Source organism: Perca flavescens, chromosome 13, assembly GCF_004354835.1.
Source record: "Perca flavescens isolate YP-PL-M2 chromosome 13, PFLA_1.0, whole genome shotgun sequence".
Lineage (NCBI taxonomy): Eukaryota > Metazoa > Chordata > Actinopteri > Perciformes > Percidae > Perca > Perca flavescens.
In genome coordinates this window covers 11,786,744-11,807,848 of record NC_041343.1, presented here as the reverse complement: position 1 = coordinate 11,807,848, position 21,105 = coordinate 11,786,744, and the positions used below count along the sequence as shown (strand labels likewise).

The following is a 21,105-nucleotide window of genomic DNA, read 5'->3' as shown; positions in this document are numbered from 1 at the left end:
TATCTACATTTGTTTGCATGAGGGGACTATAACCTCTTTATCCAAATGGGTCATGACTTTTTGTCACAATGCACACTATGTACACACTTTGCATGAACATATGTTAAGCAAATATGTGTGAAAGCTGTACTGTTTGGAAAAGTCATCCACCGAGAAATATTTCAAAACATCTTGTATTGGCTATATGAGTCACTATATGACTATATGTCATTTATGTGTTCCAAAGAAGTATTTTTCGGTGCAGCTTGAGCAGATGTACGAACAGAGGGATTAGCAACTCAAGTGGAGCTTTGCTGTCACAAGCAGAGATGTTTTGGGAATTGCCCTAGCAAGCAGTGAGCTGCACTGATGCATATGGAATGAAGTGCACAGGACCGCAGACTCGCTCATTCACCTTTATTGCTCAGCCACCATTTGCCTTGGCCAAGGGCATGGCAGCAGCAGCTGTTGCACAGAACCACTTTTAGCTTGCTGTGAAGCTTCAACACGCATTCAAATTAAGCAGCTATTCCAGAAAAGAAATCATTACGTTTGTGTCACTTTTTTCTGTTAAAAAAACATTGTCATTATTGATTCCTGGAGCAGCAGTGCCAAGATGTATCCTATTGCTTTCCAAAACCATTACCTAAGAATTAAGATCATTAGGTTCACAACAATATTTGCCTTACAATACATTTACATGTTTACAATTTACAGTGAGTAATGTGGTAAGAAGGGAAGCACAGTACTTCTACAATAGAAACCAACATGGAGAATAAAGGGTTAGGGGGTTAGGGTTAACCCTAAAATTCACCCTCAAATTAACTAATTATGCCTAACATCCAGACAGATACTGATACGCACCGGATGAGCAGGCTTTATTGAATCCAAGTCATCCAAAGTCTTGATACATCTTTTCTAGATGCATTTGTCCATGTGTAGACATTGCTCTTTGCTGGTCTATAACATAAAATAATGAGAAATGATTGCTGATGAGCTTCTGTATTTTTCAGCATTGTCTTGTGTCTCGCGTTATCAAGGATTTACCTTTTATTTTGCTAGTAAATTAGAATTCCAGAGCCTAAGAGCAGTGATGAACATTGTAGGTAGCTTTAAATGAAGCAAAAACTAAAACTAATACAAAATGTAAGCGTTCCAAAAAAAGACAAAGGCTAAGCATTCAGAGTCTGGAGCTTTAATTACCTCTGTTCGTAGCACCGTCTAGTAAAATGCACTATACTTGGTTGGGTTAGCTTGTGTGGATGAATCAATCATAAATTATCATGAATTACCCGTTTTTAGATGGATCTTGTGGTGAGACAGCAGAAGAAATGTGATATCTGACCTCTTTCTGACAATAGACATCTGGACGTTTTGTTCAATGTGACCTCAACAATACTATCCATATATTATAAACATATTAAGAATTGCATGAAATGTGAAATCTTTATTTAAATTGTGAAAAAAATAACACGCAAAAACAATTCACCTGAATAATTTGGCAGATAGCCTGCCAGGTTAATGAAGACATTTTTCTTAATTGCTGGTAAAAATAAAAGCATCCTGAGTTTTCCATCCCAGTCCACAGTGCCGCTTTGGTAGAATGTGAACAGGTGGCTTACAATTTCCTCATATATCAATGGCAGGTTTAACCGTGATCAGTTCAAGTTACAGTGTTCAGGCTCAAAAAGCTTTGATTAGCCATGTTTTATACAGAATGTGAAATGAGCAAAATATATACATCATCATACAGAATGAAGCAATAGGAATGTTTTATTCATATTTTAAGCATATCATTGTCGTTCTATATAGCATTCCACTTTGGGTATTGAGTTTTGCATAGCTCGTTTTCCCTAAATGAATTCCAATGACCATCTTTTTAACAGTTTTTAGAACTTCCAGTAAATGTCAATTTGGTGTTTTTACAAACCAAAAGACACCATGATGTCTTATGTTAAAACTGGACTAAATTTGGCTAAAAAAAGGTGATAGTAATTTAAGACGTCTAGGTTGCATATAAAAATTACTATATTCAAACATGTAGTGAGAAACCTGCTTTACACTGAAATATAGTAGGCCTAAATATAATTAGTGTTAACATAAATCATTGTCTTTTGACCTGTAAATCTCACCAAATCAATGTTTATTAGGCAGGATTATTGATGATATAATCACAAAAGCAGCAACACATGCCGTTTCTGACAAAATATTTATTTTAGGTGATTATGTGGATCTACGTAAACTTGTCGCTGTCTGTTACCCAGTATCCACCACTTGAAGGATCACAAACAACATAGAGTCTATTGTGGAGGAAGTCGTTTATCAAGTCCTGTAACTGGGTTCTGTGTGTTTTGCAGTTCATTAACTGAACACTTGCTGATTTTCGGTGAAGCACACTTCTGCTTGGCTTTGGTTTTGTGACTTTGATTGTCAGACACTGGACTTGACTGTCTGCTCCCTGATTTGGATACCTTAGATTGGGAGTTTGAACTGCTAGGCGGTCTGTTTGCGAACAGGTTTTGGCTTGAGTTGACAGAGTTGGGGATCTGATAAGGGCTGAAACGCAACCAAGGCTGAGAGCTGCGGAAACAGTGGTTTCTGGCCAGCGTAGAGGTTGCCGAACAGGTGGGGAGAGCTGGTGCTGCCATGTAGCCGTATGGATAGGAGAAAAGTCCTCCAAAGGGTGACAGTGAGAGTCCCTGTACGAAAGAACACAATTGTTAATTTTACTAACACCATACATTTTCTGTGTTCCTACATTTTCCAGACCGTCCTCACCCAGAAGTCGACCATATGGCTCGATTATACCGATCCACAATTACGTTTTGAGAGCAAACGAGGAAGTAAGGCGACAAAGTAAAAGAGCACCAAAGACCACATAAAGACTCCGGTTGGAGTGTGTCCCATCGTCACAGGTTGCATGTCTATAAGTTGTGAGAGTGGTTTATAGAGAAAAGTCAGGAAAGATAAGCACAGATTTTTTTTACCTCTATAAAAAATTCATCTCTTGACACCTTGTAGGTTAGGGTCCACTGGTCTAGATTAGCATATTGGTGTGACTGTGAAAAATGTCTTATTTGCAGATTTTCACGCAACATGTAACATCTGTCAATTCAGATCACCTTTCGGCCAGAAGTTCAGTCCAGCTCTTTATTTGAACTTTTCCGGCCTGAGCTTAAAATCAGCCTGCCATTACACTCCTTCCCCACTCCACCTTACTGCCAAACTGGCTCTCCCTTTCTTGACCCAAGGAAGGGAGAGTTATATCCAGTCCAGCAGATTTATGCATATGTATAATGAAATGTCTTCAAAAACTCTCCCAGATCAGATATTGAAAGAAAGGTCACTAAGACACCTATGCACTTCCTGTTTAATGGTTGCTTGGTCAATTTGGTGGCTGTATTAACCACGAGTTAATTATAATTCCCAAAAGTATAATTGTCTCAGTTGCCATGGTATAATAATCTGAATATACACATATTGCCTTTTATGATTTCTCTACATGCTGCCTTGAATTTGAAGTAGTTGGATCATGAGAATGATCTTATAGCTTTTGCTGGAGGCTGAGAGCATTAGGCTACTTCATCCAGGACTAAAAATAAAACATGTACAGTACAATGTAAAGGGTCAGTTTGCCCAAATTACAAAAAGATCATTTCTACTTTTTCCCAGAGGGGCTAGATATATCACCTCTGAGGTTTCTGCTGCCATCACAATGAATAGAATTTCATGTATTGTGCTCAAAACATGCTCTATTATGGATAATCCACAGACCTCACTTCAAACAGTTTTCACCGGAAGTGAATTAAAACTGTTGACAGTGAGACCTGAAGGTTATCCTGACTAACTAGGACACTGTTTTTGAAAAGAAGCATTCAATGTAATTTTGAAGTGCTTTGAGGAGCAATGGAATTCCATTCCCTTCGGATTCTCTTCTCACTTTGTGTTTTAGAATATGTGTAATATTAGAATAGCATGCTCCTGCTGAAGCGTACCTGAGATGCCAGCATGTGGTGAAACATGAAGGGAGATGGAGAGGTGATGCTTTGAGAAGACAGGCCTCCGTTTTCTACTCCAGGCAAAGAAGACAACAGATGTCCCATACCCTCCGGCTTAACTGACAACTGTCCCGGGTGAAACAACCAAGGTGCCCCAAGCTTAAGAAACTGTTGGCTGCGCGCACTCGAGAAATCCAAAGTCTGAAGGTGACCAACGCTGGGGGACAATGAGCTCTGTGTTTGCAACATCATAGGCAGGACCCCATCTTTGGTTTCGCTCATGTGCCTTTTTGAAGAATCAGTCTCCATAGAGTACATATCATCTGATGATCTAAACACTGTTCTCTCTTTTGTTGTATCCTGATTGTCGTCGCTCTTACTGTGAGCAGCCTCGTTCCACAGTATCTCCTCACTCTTCTGACTCAAAGTAGACACATGTTCAGTCCTGGAACAGCTGGCTTCAGCAATGTCCTTATCTTGTAGATCAACATCTGAATCACTTCCAATATTGTTCTCATCTGTGGGGGGAAAAAACGTATATTCGTTAAATGTATTTGTAGTTAAGAGTAAAATGAGCATAGTTCTGAAGGAAGGCAATCCAAAATATCAGAAAAAATAATAACGGTCTTCATCAGGGCTTTTGACAAGCATAGTTGTGCCCTGTTATCAGAACACAGTGGACAGTGGTGACTAGTGTGAACATCTTGAGCCGTGAATGAGACAGTGTTCATGTGTGACTAAACCCAAGGCGCCAGAACAGTTGATTCATTAAAACAAACTATTTTTGTTTTGCCAAATTGAGTCACACAGTAAATTGGGGTTGAGAGCTACATCTCAACTTCCCTCCATGTTTGTGTAGCTCACTTCACTGCCTCCCTAGTGCTCCAGTGTTAAATATGCATATTATGTAACTGCAATATCCCAGGTTCAATTCCATCAGGAGACATTTGTTGCATTTTATACCCATCTTTTTTTTTACCCCATGTTTCTTACTTCTGTCAGCTGTCCTATAAAGGCAAGAAAGGAGAATGACTCAATCAGGACACCTCATCTTCCCCAACTAGTAAAACGTATTGTTTTGTTGACCATCTAATTACTGAAAGTTTATTCTTTAGAAGGACAAAAAGAACATAACCCATGTCCACTTACTAGCTGATAAAAGCCATGATATGTGGTTGAAAGCTAATTAAAAAATGGTGTGTTAAGAGGGAGCTGGGGCTATAAGTTTGAAAATAAAAACAAATCTGGGGGTGTGGAGTTAGAGAGAAGCAAGGTTAGTGGCTAGCAGTGGCGTTTCTAGACCATTTCAAATGGAGGGGCCAGGCTGGGGTCACATGCGATTTCAGGGGAACCAAATATATTAATCAGGATCTGCGGCATCAATTTTGATCTTTTTTTGTAAACTGCCCATCCTAAGTTTGAAAATATAGTATAATGACTAATGCTAAATCATTGGATCCTAAAGCATAAATGAACACTGTCTGTTTTGTGACTGTAATGGTTAACACTTTGTCCTATAGAAAACTCGGTGGGTTCATAAACATTGCCATAAAGGCGGCTTAATGACATAATAGAGTGTAAGTTAACCCACCTTGACAGGTTGGTGTGGACATCAGAGGGCTGCTCACCAGCTCCCGAGGGGAATAAAAAGGATAACTGGTACTGGGTTGTTCACATGAGTCATCAGAATCAGCACAGTCCCGGTCCGCTTTGCTTTCGGTCTCGTGCATTGAAGAAATAGTGAAAGGCTTGTACCTGTGGATCACAAATGAGATTCGGTCTAAATATGTATATATCCATACCGGTATGTCCTTTAGTATTATGAAGCATTCTGATAGCGAAACATATTGCCTACCTTTTTTCTCGTTTCCCATTTCCTGTGTCTCTGAATCCTTTGGCAAAGGGGTTGTTGTCGATTTTTAGCTGTGTAATCTTATGGAGAAAAAGACACATAAGCGAGTTAGCCGCTGCAAAAATACAGCTACTTGCACAGTGACAGATAACTGAGTAGTCCATTACATCAGTATCCACAAAGCTCATATGTGGCACTAACGAGGGCCCAGTTTTAGAGCATCATGTTCAGGCCATATAACTTTAAAATACCTCTTAGTTTCCAAACCATCCCAACAGGCACCAGACTCATGTTTTTCTCAAATTTTTCATAACAATAAAAGTCGTTGCGAGGTGCATCCCGTGCGAGTAGATTAGGTCTGTTGTGCATGCATAGGGGTGAGGAGGGGGGAGGATGGTGGTTACCTTTCCATTCTGATACGCTGTGACTGCGATGAACTCCGTCTCCGGGAAAACGTAAGTCCGGAAGGTGCTGTACGGAAGCTTCATTATGTCGTTGGCTCTCACAATATGGAATCTGGGTTGGTATTTATGCATTGAATTCAAAATTGTCTGGGAAATAAAGACAAAGAAAGTCTAAAATGAATTGTGTTGGCTGGATACAAATCATAATGAAAATGACAGTTAAATAGCCTACATTTGTGAACAACAGGCCTATTTTAAGTAGCCTACAGGTTCACTGTGAACTCATATTGACTTTTTAGAACATGAGCTTTTTAGAACAATAAGGCCTATATGATACAATTAACAATTCGTATTATTGCTACTTACAAATCCATGCTTGTCCGAAATATTATTTGTGAGTTTGAATTTATGAAAAGCGACGGGCTTGCTCATCCACTGCTCTCCTTTGGACGGGCTGTCTGGGTGGATGTACATGCGCTTTGGCATCTCCGGGTCAGCTTTTCCAGCCACCACCCAGCGGGAGTTGTGAAACTTGTAGCGGCACTCATCAACAGCGACGATGTCCATCAGCAGGATATACTTTGCCGTTTCAACCAGCCCGTTTACCCGCACTTTGAAAGCTGGAAACATCCTCCTTTTGCAGAGAATTAACGAAACATCGATGTTAGACACTTTATTTTGGACTTTTTTTTTTTTTTTTTTTTTTGCAAGGGAGGAGCTTCCAATTGTCACTTTGAAACATTTATTTCGTTAAGATAAAAGATCAGTTTGGAAGTTTTAAAGGTCTGATCAGAGTGGGAATTTAACATTTGTATTATAGGCTGCTTATAGGCAAGTAACTGAGCAAGGATCGAACTGGACCCCTGAAACTAAGGACCCCGACCAATATTGGCTTCTTAACAACTCACAACAGACAAGACCGCTAAAACCGATCCCATAATAATAATATTTGTATAGCCTATTGGACCGTATAATATAAAATGATGGCATTTCAAACCCATGCCTATGTCCCGGTAATGACTTTCATAGATTTAATTTGCGGCCAATATGCACATTGTAGTTCACGTACCTTCCGGATTTTGTTATAACCATCTCAGTTCCCATTTTGTGAAATTCTTTCCATAAATTCTTTGACTCCAGTGTGACTTTCGGGTCATCGTCGAGCCATTCTTCCGTCTGCACGCTTTTCAAGGCGCGCGGGTGAACTGGCTGCTGCTGGCGTCCCAGAGCAGCGCGCAGCCCCGCATCAGGGGCAGCCTGCTCCGGCACAGGCTCGGACAGGGGGGCGGCGTCTGGGAAAGCCAGCGCTGCAGGGAAAAACGAGGGCTGAGCGGCGGTAAAGAAGGTTGACAAGGTCAAGGCACCTGGTCGATGAGCTTGGAAAGGATGGTAAGCCATGGCAGCCGCTGTGTCAACTGGATCTCTCATCGGGGCATCCGATCTGACAGCTCGCTACCATAAAGTCTCTGCCCGCTTGCTGAATTGCAACAAACCGTTTTAAGAGTTGGTGAGTTTTGTAGCATGAAAGAGAGATCAAAAGGAGGGAATGCAAATTTTCAGAAATCTCCAGATAACGTTACAATGTCAAAGGCATGTACCCTATCGGCTGGTAGATCCAACATGGAGAGGGCAGCTCACTTTGGGACCATGCGTGCGCAAAGCTTGTTAAAACCCTGTAAAAACTGCAGTGGCACCGAGTAGTGAAGACAGAGAGAGAGTCCTAGAGATGGTGTTTACACTGTCACACGTCTGTCTGCCCCGGCCCTACACTAATAAGCCAAAAATCTTTGACAGGCTTTATTTTCTGGACCAATTACAGAAGCGGGGCGTGGTTTTAACCTCTCGGAGTACAGAGATGTTAGTGGCTTATACAGCATGAATGAATCATAATTAAATTACTTTTAGAATGTTGTTGTTATAACAACAATATACAATATATTTTTATTATTATTGTTATTATTATTGTAATAATAGTATGCCTTAGCTTAACGTTAGTGATGCCTATATTTTAGCCTATATTTTATATTTCGTTAGCCTGTCTTAATTGACTTAAGACTCATTATTATTATTATTATTATTATTATTATTATTATTATTATTATTATTATTATTATTATTATTATTATTATTATTATTATTATTATTATATCAAGGTGATGATCATCGTGCTGTTTCCCCCCAACCTCCTCGAATTGTGTCTGAATTTATGAAAGGCGTCCACATCAGGCTATAGCATGATGATGGTGAAATGAATGGTAACTCTAAAAACTTCTTCTGCTGCGTCGCTGAATGACTGACTCATTCACGTATCCATCTTTTGAAAACACCCAAGGATTTTGATGAAGTGGGAATTCAAGGATCTATTAATTAAGGCGGACTCGGCGCCAGTTCGCTGGCGTCCCGCAAAGAGCCAAGAGCTCTCTCCTGTCACTTCACATTTAGGCAACTCTCCAAATCCTCAAGTTGCCTGCTCCAGTTTTATTTCCAGTGCAGCCTTCAGGCTACACTGCTTTAGCTTTTGTGAACAGGAGACAACCTGAGTTAAGAAATAAACATTACTCTAATCCAAGGAGCTAAATGAAAGCAGCACTTGTCTGATGTAAGAACTGGAGTATTGAGAAAAAAAACCGGGGGCAATTTGGCTTAGTGATGACGTGAATAAGAGCTTTTTATTTTATTTATTTTAATTTTGTAATCTCCCTTGTTGTAGTAGACCACTCTGAACTAATTTAGACTGAAAGGTTTTTCAATAATTCTTCCATTTATTATTTTATGAATCTGATGTAGCCTAGAATAGCTTTTATTAGGTGATTCACTAGGTTCACTTATTGGCATACTATTTGTACTTGATCTTGATCAAGTTGGGCTTTTTATTCATATTTTTCCCTGGTTGACAGAACTGAAGCAGAGAATATCCTTTATGTAATCTCTCTCTCTCTCTCTCTCTCTCTCTCTCTCTCTCTCTCTCTCTCTCTCTCTCTCTCTCTCTCTCTCTCTCTCTCTCACACACACTTTCACACACACACACACACACACACACACACACACACACACGCACACACCTGCCTGTTCTCATGAACCATGATAAAGCTACAAAAAGTTAAGCAATGTAATTCGTACACAGTTGTTTTTGCTGTTTGCACCACATTGACTGCTGCTGTATAACACAGAATGCGGCCGGCCCCATAGGAAGGTGGTCGGGGAGTTTGCTTCCCGGGGAAAACAAAATGCATGCATGTTCCTGGGAGTGTTTTACAAACCCCCTAGTCGTTTTGTTGCCTAAACTTAACTTTCGTCACCGCATAACACTCACTTTTTCTTGCCGTAATCTCCGCTGAAATGACCGGCAGCTCACGGTGCTCTGTGCAAAGCGCAGTCACTTATTCTGGGGTAACTAGACCACCAACTACCGCTGACCTGACGGAGCACCACGACCAGTAGCTCGCGGTGCTCTGTACCCAGCGCACAGTCACCTATTCTGGGGTAACTGAACCACCAACTACCTATGACCTGTAAAGCACTACGACCGGCAGCTCATGGTGCTCTGTAGCCTACCCAGCGCACAGTCACTTATTCTGGGGTAACTAGACCACCAACTACCACTTACTTGACGGAGCAAGAATTAATATGATAACTTAGTTTTCTTGCATTCATTTAAAACATTTTTGCATTTTTATTTTTCTGTCTTTAAAATGTATGAGTACAATATTGCACACAAAAACTTATCAATAATAATCATACAGAGAGACATGAAGACACATTTTTTTTGTTATTCTTTAAGAATGACAGACGTCAGTTTGTTAATTTACAGAATCTTGGAGAAAAGGTTCCTGTAACATAATCTGTGGTTGTTGTACTATCACAGAACATATATCTATTTTAATTGTATTGAATAATGATTGTTAACTTTTAATTGGTCCGGTAGACTAGAAATAATAATAATAAAAAGTCTGCTGTTTTTCTCTTTGCTGTACCAACGGGCTTAACAATGAGTGCAAGGTGAAGTGGCAGCAGTTACAAGGCAGGAAAAGGCTCGGGATAGGAAGTGACCTCACAGGTACCATGAATGATGAAAGGCTCCCGAGATAGTCAAGGGAAATAATTTGTCAACAAATTCATGAGAGGAGTTCATGATTGAGAGTAGATGGGTGGGAAGACGTCATTCTCCATTCCTTTGTGCAGAAATGGCGTGCATGAGGTTGCCTTTAGAACACAGCCATTGACAACACTGAAAATTATGGGGTTGAAGAGGGAGTGACGGTGGTTGGGTCTGCTTTTCCTCACTCAGCTCTACTGAGAGGGATGGTCTATATATTCCACCATTTCTCTCTGGTGCAACTCCAGCCGGTGGCTTGAGAGAAGCGCCAGAACAGGATAGAGGCAATCAATCTGAGTGATGGTGCATGAATTTCACCTCTCTGGTCAAAGTCCACACCTGGGACAAATTCAAAAGAATGTTAGGCCACTGAGGGTTCCTGGCAAGTCATCCTAAGGGCAAGCCAGTAAAGTACATATCACATCTGAAGGTCGGAGAGCACTCTCACGCGACAAACAGGAGGAAGAGGACAGGAAGATAACCTAAGTGTGGACCTAAGGCCGAGCAGAGAGGTCTAAAGACCATACCTTAAAAGTTGTCTGGGCTCTGTGGTGTCTCGTTTTAATCATGACATCCTATTGGTAACATAATAGACACAACACATGGATCTGTTTATCCTGACTGAAAGATCTAGATGCAGTGTAGCTTTTAAAGGCTTTTTTGTGGATTCAATTATGAGTATCGTTTCCATTGCGCAGGAAGGATATTCATACCCTCTGCCTCTATTTATTTTCCATTACATATGAATCAAATGTACATGTTTTGTTACGTGAAAACGTCTGCCCATGCTTATCTGGAGTGATTCATGACGATGTCACTTTCCGAAGCTCAGACTTCGATGTACTTTCTGCACTCCAACAGAGTGGAATGTGAATGTGGCTCATTATTACAAGATAATTAATTAAGAGTTAAGATGATGAACTCCATTATCGAGGTAAACTCTTTGTTCTGCATTTAAGATGTCCTGCATGTGTTTTGTTATATTTGTTGTTTGTTTGCGGATACATTTCACTTTTGTCTTTATCTGCCTTCAATTTTAAATATTGGATGGATTGCCATGACATATTTTACAGACATTCATGTTTCCCAGATGCTGACTTTGGTAATCCCCTGACTGTTCCTCTAGAGCCACCTTGAGGGACATTTGTGGTTTTGAGTGAAATGTCTCAGCAACTGTTTAAAAGATTGCCAACACATTTGGTACACATATCCACGTCCCACTCAGGGACTCACTCAACTTTTCATCTAGCGCCACCATCAGGTCAACACTTTAGTTTGTCCAACACTGTCTCACTAAATAATGACATTACCATCTTCCTCAGCTTGTGTTTTGTGCTTATTAGCAAACGTTAGCATGTTAGTACACTAAACTCATAATGGCGAATATGATGTAATATTATATCTGCTAAACATCAAACATCACTAGCGTAGCTGTAGACCCTTTAGTCCTTTTCTAACATTGTTGCTCCTGCATATGTGTAAATGAGGTGGACAAAGCATTCGGAAAAAAAACTTTTACATAACATACAGTAATTAAGTACAATATTACCACAAAATACAGCTTCAAAACACACAGAACTGATTCAACACACAAACAACTGAAGTAGTCTGAACAAATAATGAGCATTTTAAGTAATATTTGTATATATTGTACAGCTATTGTATTGCATCCCACTGCATGTGTCATATTTGCTTTAATAAAACTTGTAGACCTGTTGTAGGCAATCCAAGTTATGAAGAACAAATTCATCCAAGCAGTAGCTTTGCTGAAAACTACAGCAGACTGAAGTGAGTTGGTTCAAATAAGTTCAGTGTATGGTATGAATGGAAGTATTACATAGAGCAACTGCGGTCTTTACCTTCCAACACGTGTTCACTGGCATCTAGTCTGAAGCCTCCTAGATGTGAAAATAGGAGTTGTATTTTCAGTATCAGACATACCATCATTCTGTTGTAAAAGGAAAAGCTAGCTTTAAACTTCAAGGTTGAGAAAGGGAAAGAGATAGATGTCTCTTGCAGCCAGGGGGCATGGCACAACTTTCTGGGCCCTGTAGAAGGGCATTCTCTATGGGCCCCTCCAATAGACAGTATATAATGGACCAATAGACCCCGTTGCTCTGGACGGAGACCAGTGAAGGCTATTAGAAGCACTTTTTCGGTGATGGCCAGCTTTACTGCGCAGCCTCCAACTGAGAGAATGTGATGTGAGCAACGTGTCTGAAAGTTGTAAGTCTTCTGGTAGCTGTGCCAAGAGAAATCTCAATCATTCCCAATCTTACAGATACGGAGACTGTAGGTGTATGTAAGGAGATAACATGGGCACAGGCTAATTATTGATCACTAACATGCTAGTTAACATTAGTAATTAAACCTAAACATCTCATGTAAGTTGAAACTGCCTGCGAGCTTCTCCTGTACTATACGGTAATTCCTCTACTATGCGACAGTAAGTCACTTGGTTATGACACAATCGTTAGCTTATTTTTACAAAAACGTCTGCTACGGAGCCATAACGTGAGGTACAAGGTAATGAAGCCTTTTATACATTGTCGTGTTTCTTTGGAACTAAACAACGGACAAATAGAGTCTTTAAACGCTTCAGATGTAAAGTTATTCGCAGTCAAGTGACGTAAAAGAAAAATGGCGGTCAGCGGAATGCTAACAGGAGGTGATGGCCAGTTAGCAACAAAATGGCGCCATGATGGCTCGAGTTCTGAAGCGAAGCTTACCCCCTTGGCCCCTCCCCACATTCACAGCTATTCATTTTAGCATCTTTTTTGGGCCCTCCTCACATGAGGGCCCTGGGTACTCAGTCCCCTTTCCACCCCAGTCCGACACCCCTGCTTAAAGCATTCAAATTTGTATGCAATTTAGTGTAAATGGCTTGTGTGTTTCTACTGACGTCTAAGAGAGAGAGAGAGATGTGCTGTCTATGAAATAAACCTAATGTTGTAGTAATGAATTTTGGGTTGCATTAACCCATTTGTAGTGGTGTTTAAGCACAGACTCTGAGCATCTGGGATTCCAACTTAATCTAATGACAGAGATGCAGAGACACAACTAATTATAAAGAAAGGGCCAAGTCATTGTTCTTTGTACAGGGACTATAAATATATAGCCCTAAATTTGATTAGGGCCTAATAGACCAGCTGTAAGAGACAGACGCCAGTCAATTCTAACCATCTTAAAGCCTTGTGAACTCCCAGTGTAAAGTGGCACTGGCTACAAAACGTCCAATGGCCTTCCATTAATTCACTAGATGGAATTAGGAAATATTTTTGCTTCCTAAACAAGTTCATCATTTGACTCATTGGCATGTCAGACGGACTTCTTATTTTGAAAACGAGCCTCCCTGTTGAGGCACTGTCGCACCACTATAACTTTGTTTGTTTAGATTTATCGAATTTACAGTAAGACATGTTTTCCGACAAATTAATTTAGCAGGCTTTCAGAGGAACTGACTGATGACAAATTGTGTGGCTTTAAACTTTGAAAGCTTCTTACATACATTTTTGAATAAAGTAGCATTCAAGATGACAGAGCTTTCTCACTTTTTTTGTGAAATCAAATACATCAACATTTGAATAGTGTAAGTGTAATACAGTTCATCCCAGTTTACATACAATAATAAAGAAAGCCTGTAGGATCATATACAGTAGATGTGATTTTCTTGCTTCTATGTTGTACATAATAATTGTCATGTCAATCAATTTGATATATGTCATATATCAAATGTATACCTTATCATGATAAAAACCTGTTTAGAGTAATTATCCATGCAATAAACATATTAAATATTTGGATAAACTATTTATGAGAAAAAAACAATTTTTTAGAGCCATGAAATCAACTTAAGATACTCAGTGGGACAAAAACCTGTTAAAAAGAAAAAGAGAATAAAACAGGTCATGTCTGACTGAGGGCATTATTTGTTACAAAGGTTTTAGACCTTTATCCTTTGGGATGCTGCGGCTCTCTGGTTGCTTTGCTGCATCAGATTTTCTATTAAATCATTTACTCCATGTCTTTCTAAACGTGCCACTCCTGTGCATTTTCTGGTATCTAAAAGCATCAGAAATCCCATCAGAGGGACAGAGAGAGCCAGCAGAAGGCTTTTGTAGAGCTGCCTTTTAACTCATCTCTAGCCCGCCTCACTTAAAAGTTATTTTGGAGCATAATCTTTCAGTTCTTTTGAAACCCATAGTAGCAGTATCAGGGCACTAAGTGTCTACTGTGCATAATACTTTCAACACTTTCTGAATGCTTTTTCTCTGAAGCAGAAGGGACTTCATTGACAAATAAGGCTGCCTTCACGCCTAAGGGCATATGACAGTGGTGGAGGGACCTGAGAGGACAAGAGGGCTCCACAGTATTCAATATTACATGACAGTCAGTGTAGCTGCATGGCACTGCAGCTCACTTTACAGAGCAAAGCTACAATGTAACCGTCTCTGTCTCTGATTGTGCCGTACATTTTTTGCAACATCAATACACGTAACTGCTGTATTCTATCAAAGTTCCTCGTGTCTTACATTATTCTTTGTAAAAATACAACAACTGTCTAAGTAATGCACTTATTATGGTTGCTGAGTTACAACTGGGATGCCACTGAAATAGTTACCTAACCAACTACATCCATGCAGAAATAATGTGTTTACAGTCTATTCTGCTTCCCCCAAGTAGCCAAAACAGCAAATAATCGAAAACAAAACAAAACAGGAAGACAAAAACTACTAAAAACTATATCGGACTGAGAGAACACAAAGGCTTTTCTTTTCTGTACTTGCAGAAGCAACTTTTGGCCCTCTCAGCCAAAAATGCTGTTCTTCTTAAACCTATCTTTGATCACACTGGTGCAGTGGTGATGTTTTGTGGCACTGCCATGTACTAATCTTATCCCAGCACTCTCACGTACCAGATGGCGACATACGAGTGTGTTGTGTATGTGTGGGTAATGATGATAGTAGTGCAGATGTTTGAGATTGGCGAAGTGCCAACATAATGTCAGGCTAAAGGACTGCAGTAATATAGGCCGTGGGTTTAGCTGAAAAACATGAAAATCATCACCAACTCCCCACATAATAATCCTAGATGTATTTCACCACTCAAAGTAACAAACCTTGCACAGTGCTGTATGTAGGTGGTGTTTGTATAGTGTCCCCTCATTGTATTGTGCCAAAGTAGTCTTTGGTTCAGTACTTTAAGCAAAATAAATGAATTATTCATTCATTATTGCTAATGACTTTATAAGTATATCTCACAGCTTTGCCAAGTCCTATCAGAGGCTAATCAAAGCGTAGTCTATATCCTTGACTAGACTATCTGTCCAATCTGAGTTTTCTGTTGCACAACTAAAACAACCTTTTGAATGTACACGTTCCACCAAAACAAGTTCCTTCCCGAGGCTATTTTGCAGCGGCAATGTTGCTTAGCGTCGTCCAAGACGATTGGGATTGGTTTAAAGAAATGCCAATGAACCAGAGCATGTTTTTCTTCCATCTAGGAATGATGTGTGGGCTAGCCAGACTCTCCTCTCCAGACATGGATGCAATGAGATCACAAACACAGGCGGTTCAATGTATGCGTTAAACTGCCTGAGCTCCTGGTCTATTACAGGATGAAGCGCTCAGTGAACAGAGTGGACCTCTGAGTTGAATCTTGAATGGCTTATTTTCCTTGGTCTTAAAGGAATAGAACAGATTTTCAGTTATATAATGCCTTGTAAGTGTTGCATCAGATGATTTGTGTCCTGTCAGACTGAATATCTGTCCTATGATGACCCTTTCTTTGCTCTGTGATTCAGTCAGCATCTGTGCTCCGGGGATCGACCATTGGTGACCCTGCATTCCCCCGACAAGATTATTTTAAGATACACAAAGAAACTATTTCTATTTAGTCAGCTTTTGAAAACATACTCGCAAAAACAATGTTTTATTTTAAAGCATACAAGGGTGGACTAAAATGCAGTAGACTAATCTACAATTCCATGGCCATACAGTAGCTTTTATGTGTAGATATTTGAGGTGCAGAGAGTGCTGCCTGTTGAAGTTTGCTCTTTGAAATATTATGCATGCCAGATAACTTACTGTACATTGATTGATTTTATTCTTTTTATATTTTATGTGCTGTTGGCTTTAATTGAATGTACCTGCACTGTAAATCCTGTGTTGTTGAGATACAGGTGAATTTATTTCTAGTTATAGTGCTGCTGGCTTTGGGTGTTCCTGTGCTGTAAATCCGGTTGAGATGCAGGTGAATGTATGTCCCTTTGCGTTACTGCACCCACATGCACCAAAAATACCGATGCTGGTATGCTTGGAGACACCCAAACAGTCTACGTACCAAAAACCTATCACTTTTCTCTTGTCATTGCGCTTGTGCAATTAGGGCCCTTAGTCTTAAAGGAAAAGAAAAAAGGCAAGAAACATAAAATAAAAAAAAAAGTTTTGCACACATCCAAATGAAAAACTAAATCTGAATGAAATGTGAGCAAAAGTTAATTTATTTCTACAAATCTGGCAAGAAAGTGACATAGCACACACCGTTTTAATTCTTAAAAGCCTTTGTTAAGTAAATGATTGTACAAAGGAACTAATTTTATAACACAGGAGTGTCTGATTTTACATAGGCTACTGTTGCTGTTTGTCCTCTACTGTATTTGTCATTGTGTTCCTGTCCTGCCAAATCTGGGTACGTGCACAAACACACAGATGCTCACAGATGCAAAAACACAGAGTGAAAAGAAACAGTTGACTCATCTCATTCCTAATTCCCTGCTGGCGATGGAGGCAGCTCTCAAGTCACTGAATTTGTTGCTAGAATGTGTTGTCTTTTCAGTTTGGATTAAGGTGAGAGTGAAGGCAGGAGGACGTGCCGGAGCCTGGGAGCTGTCCAACACCTCCTCTGTCACTGACAGTGTTTCTGCTGCTTTTAATCGCAACTCTTTTACATATTCAACACAACCGCCTGTAAAGGAAAGCAGACGCCAGGGCCCTTTTTCTTTAAATGTAGCTTAACTAATTCAGGCTAACAAGCATAGATACGAGGCTAAACAATTCTCATCCAGCTATTTTGGTTCTTTAAAGGCAGGTGGGAGATTGATTTGTAAATCCTGGATGGAGCAGTATTCATATGATTGGCTGAGTGCTGATCATGTGATTGTGGTTCTATGAGGTAGCACACAGGAGAAGCTTTCTGCCAGAAAGGGTTATTTAAACCCAAAGCACAATACTTAACTGAGTAGTTTTGTTGAGAGAATCTATGGCAGAAAGCCCTGAAGGCTAACTTATCCTGTGTGCCATTATGGGTGTATTGAGAACCATCCCAGCATGCATTCGGGCAAAAGATTAATTGATAAAGTCATTTTATGTTCTTGTGTTGTTACTGGTGTCATATATTTGTGCTCCACAATGTTTCCACTGTTTCCACCCTTTTCATCACTGTTTAATACATTTGAGTGTTTAAATGAAAAATTCCCATTTTAATGTCAAATTAAATAGATATTTTCTGGCTTCATTTGTCTTTTTAAGTTCAATTTTTTTTTTTTACTTTTCGCTCACGACCTTCTTAAACTGAATTTGGTTTAGTTTGGTTTCTTTTTTTTCTTTTTTAATTTTGTTGTATGTATAAGTATAGGTGAGTTTTCATTGGGAAAATGTAATTGCAATAATTACAGATTATGTTCTCATCTAAAATCATTATTATATCAACAATCTTTTATTATGAATCTAAGAAAACACGCTATTTGTATTTGTAAGTATCATAAGTACTTTATGTAAGCGGTTCACAGTAAACGGTCTGAGTAACTGTCAATAGGCCTGCCCTTTTGTAGGTTTGGGCTTAAAGGTCCCATGACATGGTGCTCTTTGTATGTTTTTTTTTTACAATATTATTATAAAGGCCTTAGTGGTCCCCTAATACTGTATCTGAAGTCTCTTTCCCATAATTCAGCCTTGGTGCAGAATTACAGCCACTAGAGCCAGTCCCACAATGAGCTTTCCTTAGTATGTGCCATTTCTGTCTTTAGCTGTTGAGGAGGAGGGGGGGGCAAGGTGGAGGGTGGGGGTGTGGCCTTGAACAACTGCCACTTTGCTCGTTTGAAAGCCATGATGACTCTCTTTCTCATGGGTGGGCCAAATTCTCTGGGCGGGCAAAGCAGAGAAAGGGGAGGTAACCTCGCTCCTTATGACCTCATAAGGAGCAAGATTCCTTATCGGCCCATCTGAGCTTTCATTTTCTCAAAGGCAGAGCAGGATACCCAGAGCTCGGTTTACACCTTTCGCCATTTCTAGCCACTGGGGGACCATAGGCAAGTTGGGGGAACTCATATTAATGTTAAAAAACCTCATAAAGGGACATTTTCATGCCATGGGACCTTTTAAGGACGTGTTACTCTGACAACAGTTCCAGATATAAATAGCCAGCTTCAATAAAAATACAGACCATGTCAAATTCAAAATTAACCAAAACATACAAATAACAGACTCATGATAAATTGCCAAAATCACACAAACACACACAAACAATCTGGAGCCTGTAAAGACTATTTTGTTATCCACAGTCTTTTACAGCCCAAAGTTGGGACCCAGATGAATGGGAACAGTGCCACCATGCACACATGAAAGATAACACTAGATGACAAGAACAATGAATTGTTTGTGTAAAAATGCTTCCCTATGACAATTAGTTTCCCCACTGTTGCATGGACATTTGTTACAAACACCTCTAGCTAGCCGAATGTAAATACTACAAGGGGGAAAAAAAGTTTGATCACCATTGTTTTGCACTTGCTTTTTGAGTTTCTCCCAACAGAGTTGAAGATATTACGTTAGATTACTGAGCCCCTCTAAAGTCCAATAGATACACTTAGGGGATAAACAGTAACTTAAAAGGTATCATGATAGGTTTTTTTTCTTGTGACATCTTCAAAGTGAATGTTAGCCCCCCTGAGCCCTTGTATTATCACATTGATGATAGAAATGAGTGATAAACAAATTGCTTGGTAAGCTGTTCATATGATGGCATCAATCCGATGCTTTTCAGTCATAATTGTACTTTATTTCACATTATAAATTGTATCATATCTATATATCATATCAATCAATGCATACATTGTGTTAAAACAAAATTGTTTGTGTAAAATGCATGATTTTTTGCAATTAGTTTCTTCCTTTTTAATTATGGACATTTGGATGCTTGTATTTTGGACCTGGTATTAATGACACCAATGTCTTTAATACACAGGCAGAAAACAGAGTTATAATGGACCTGGTCTGATGTGTGCAAAGGTGTGTGTGTGGTTATTTTCTCGCAGTCTCGCATGGTACAATTTGCAAGTGATTTAATGAAAGTAAAAGACAGTGGACTCAAATCAGAGACTGCAGATTTATCAACATATGTGTTCTGCTGCCTTCAGGTGGCTGCAGGGATTTGATCAACTGAAGGGGAAACTTTTCATACGGTATAAAGCAGCTTTTATACACATCTACTGGCTGGGGAGTGTTTAAAAAAAAAAATGTTTATTTACGTTTTAAGTATTATTGTGTTATTGCTGCTCATTTGCTCCAAGCAGTTTGTTTAAGACTTAAACCTCCCACCCAGGGCCGGATTGGAACTCATTTTCAGCCCTGGATTTTCATGCCTTAGACCAGCCCACTTTACTTGACGAATGACTATATTAAAAAAATGTAATCAAAACCTTAGTATATAAGTCTGCAATAGCGCCCTGTTCTCTACATCCTTGTAATTCGGTGTATTTTGTAAAATATCACTATTTCCAAGTGTTGCTTCACAATGTAGATTTATTAGAAAAGTTAACATCTTAACAACAACCCAATGATGTTGAACAATATCAGAATCTGTTTCTGTGCACTTAAGTAATCAGAGATTAAATAAAGAACAAGATACATTGTATTGCACTTTCTAATGACATCTATTTTTTCCTTTGAATATTTCATAAAACTTTCATAATGGGTCACAAGTAATATTTGGGCATAAAAAGTGATTGTAGCTAATCTGATCATGTTTGCTTGATCACACACTGTGATACAACAGCTTACAGTAGATGTGCCATTCACACTGACAGCAGCTATCCCTAATGCACACTACTGGCTCTGCTTCTGACACTAAATCACATTTTATAAATTGTCATAATTCTCAGCACAAATCTCTCCTTTTTACAAAGCTTTCTGATCAAGTCAAGTCAGTGTCATTATGGTAGTGCCAAATCATCTGGCATCATTAATTATCCCAGGGCATTTTTCATATAGAGCAGATCTACACCACACTCTTATTAAAAAAATTAAGTACCACACCTGAACACCGGCCCTCACAACCAAACAACCAGACCGGCCCACCGGGAATTCTCCCGGTGCTCCCGATTAGCCAATCCGGGCCTGCTCCCACCTGTTTGTGCCTCTCCTCCTACCTGTGCGTCAGGTTCTCTTCGCTGGGCACCAAAATACCACACTGATGGGACAAAGGGAAATTCAAGGCCATGAAAATACCAAATGGTCAAAGTGCGGCCAGAAACAATTAGCCCTAAAAATTGCAAACTTAATTTTGTTGCACACCACTATATTTTAGTCTGTCTATTTATTTTGTATTTGCAAAAAACATGGTACCACTGCATATAATCTTTGTTTGAGGTATGATTTTAGATGCTTCCGACACAGGAACCATAGCTGACTTAATCTAAAATTCCAATAGTGACATCTTAAAGGTACTCTGAGCGATGTCACGCATTTTGTAGGCTACAACATTTTTTCTCCTCACTAT

The 21,105-nt window shown here is 39.6% G+C and overlaps 1 protein-coding gene across 1 annotated transcript; it reads right to left on the bottom strand.

Annotated features, from left to right (window-relative positions):
- Window positions 1–1,493: 1,493 nt before the first annotated feature.
- On the bottom strand, window positions 1,494–7,925 carry LOC114566846 (T-box transcription factor TBX2b-like). The gene is made up of 7 exons (XM_028595637.1): window positions 7,303–7,925; window positions 6,600–6,867; window positions 6,234–6,380; window positions 5,833–5,909; window positions 5,569–5,732; window positions 3,975–4,495; window positions 1,494–2,678 (listed from the first exon to the last, which is right to left on the bottom strand). The coding sequence occupies exons 1-7, from the start codon at window positions 7,659–7,661 to the stop codon at window positions 2,280–2,282; spliced, it is 1,935 nt and encodes a 644-aa protein (XP_028451438.1). The 5' UTR covers window positions 7,662–7,925; the 3' UTR covers window positions 1,494–2,279.
- Between the last annotated feature and the right edge of the window lie 13,180 nt (window positions 7,926–21,105).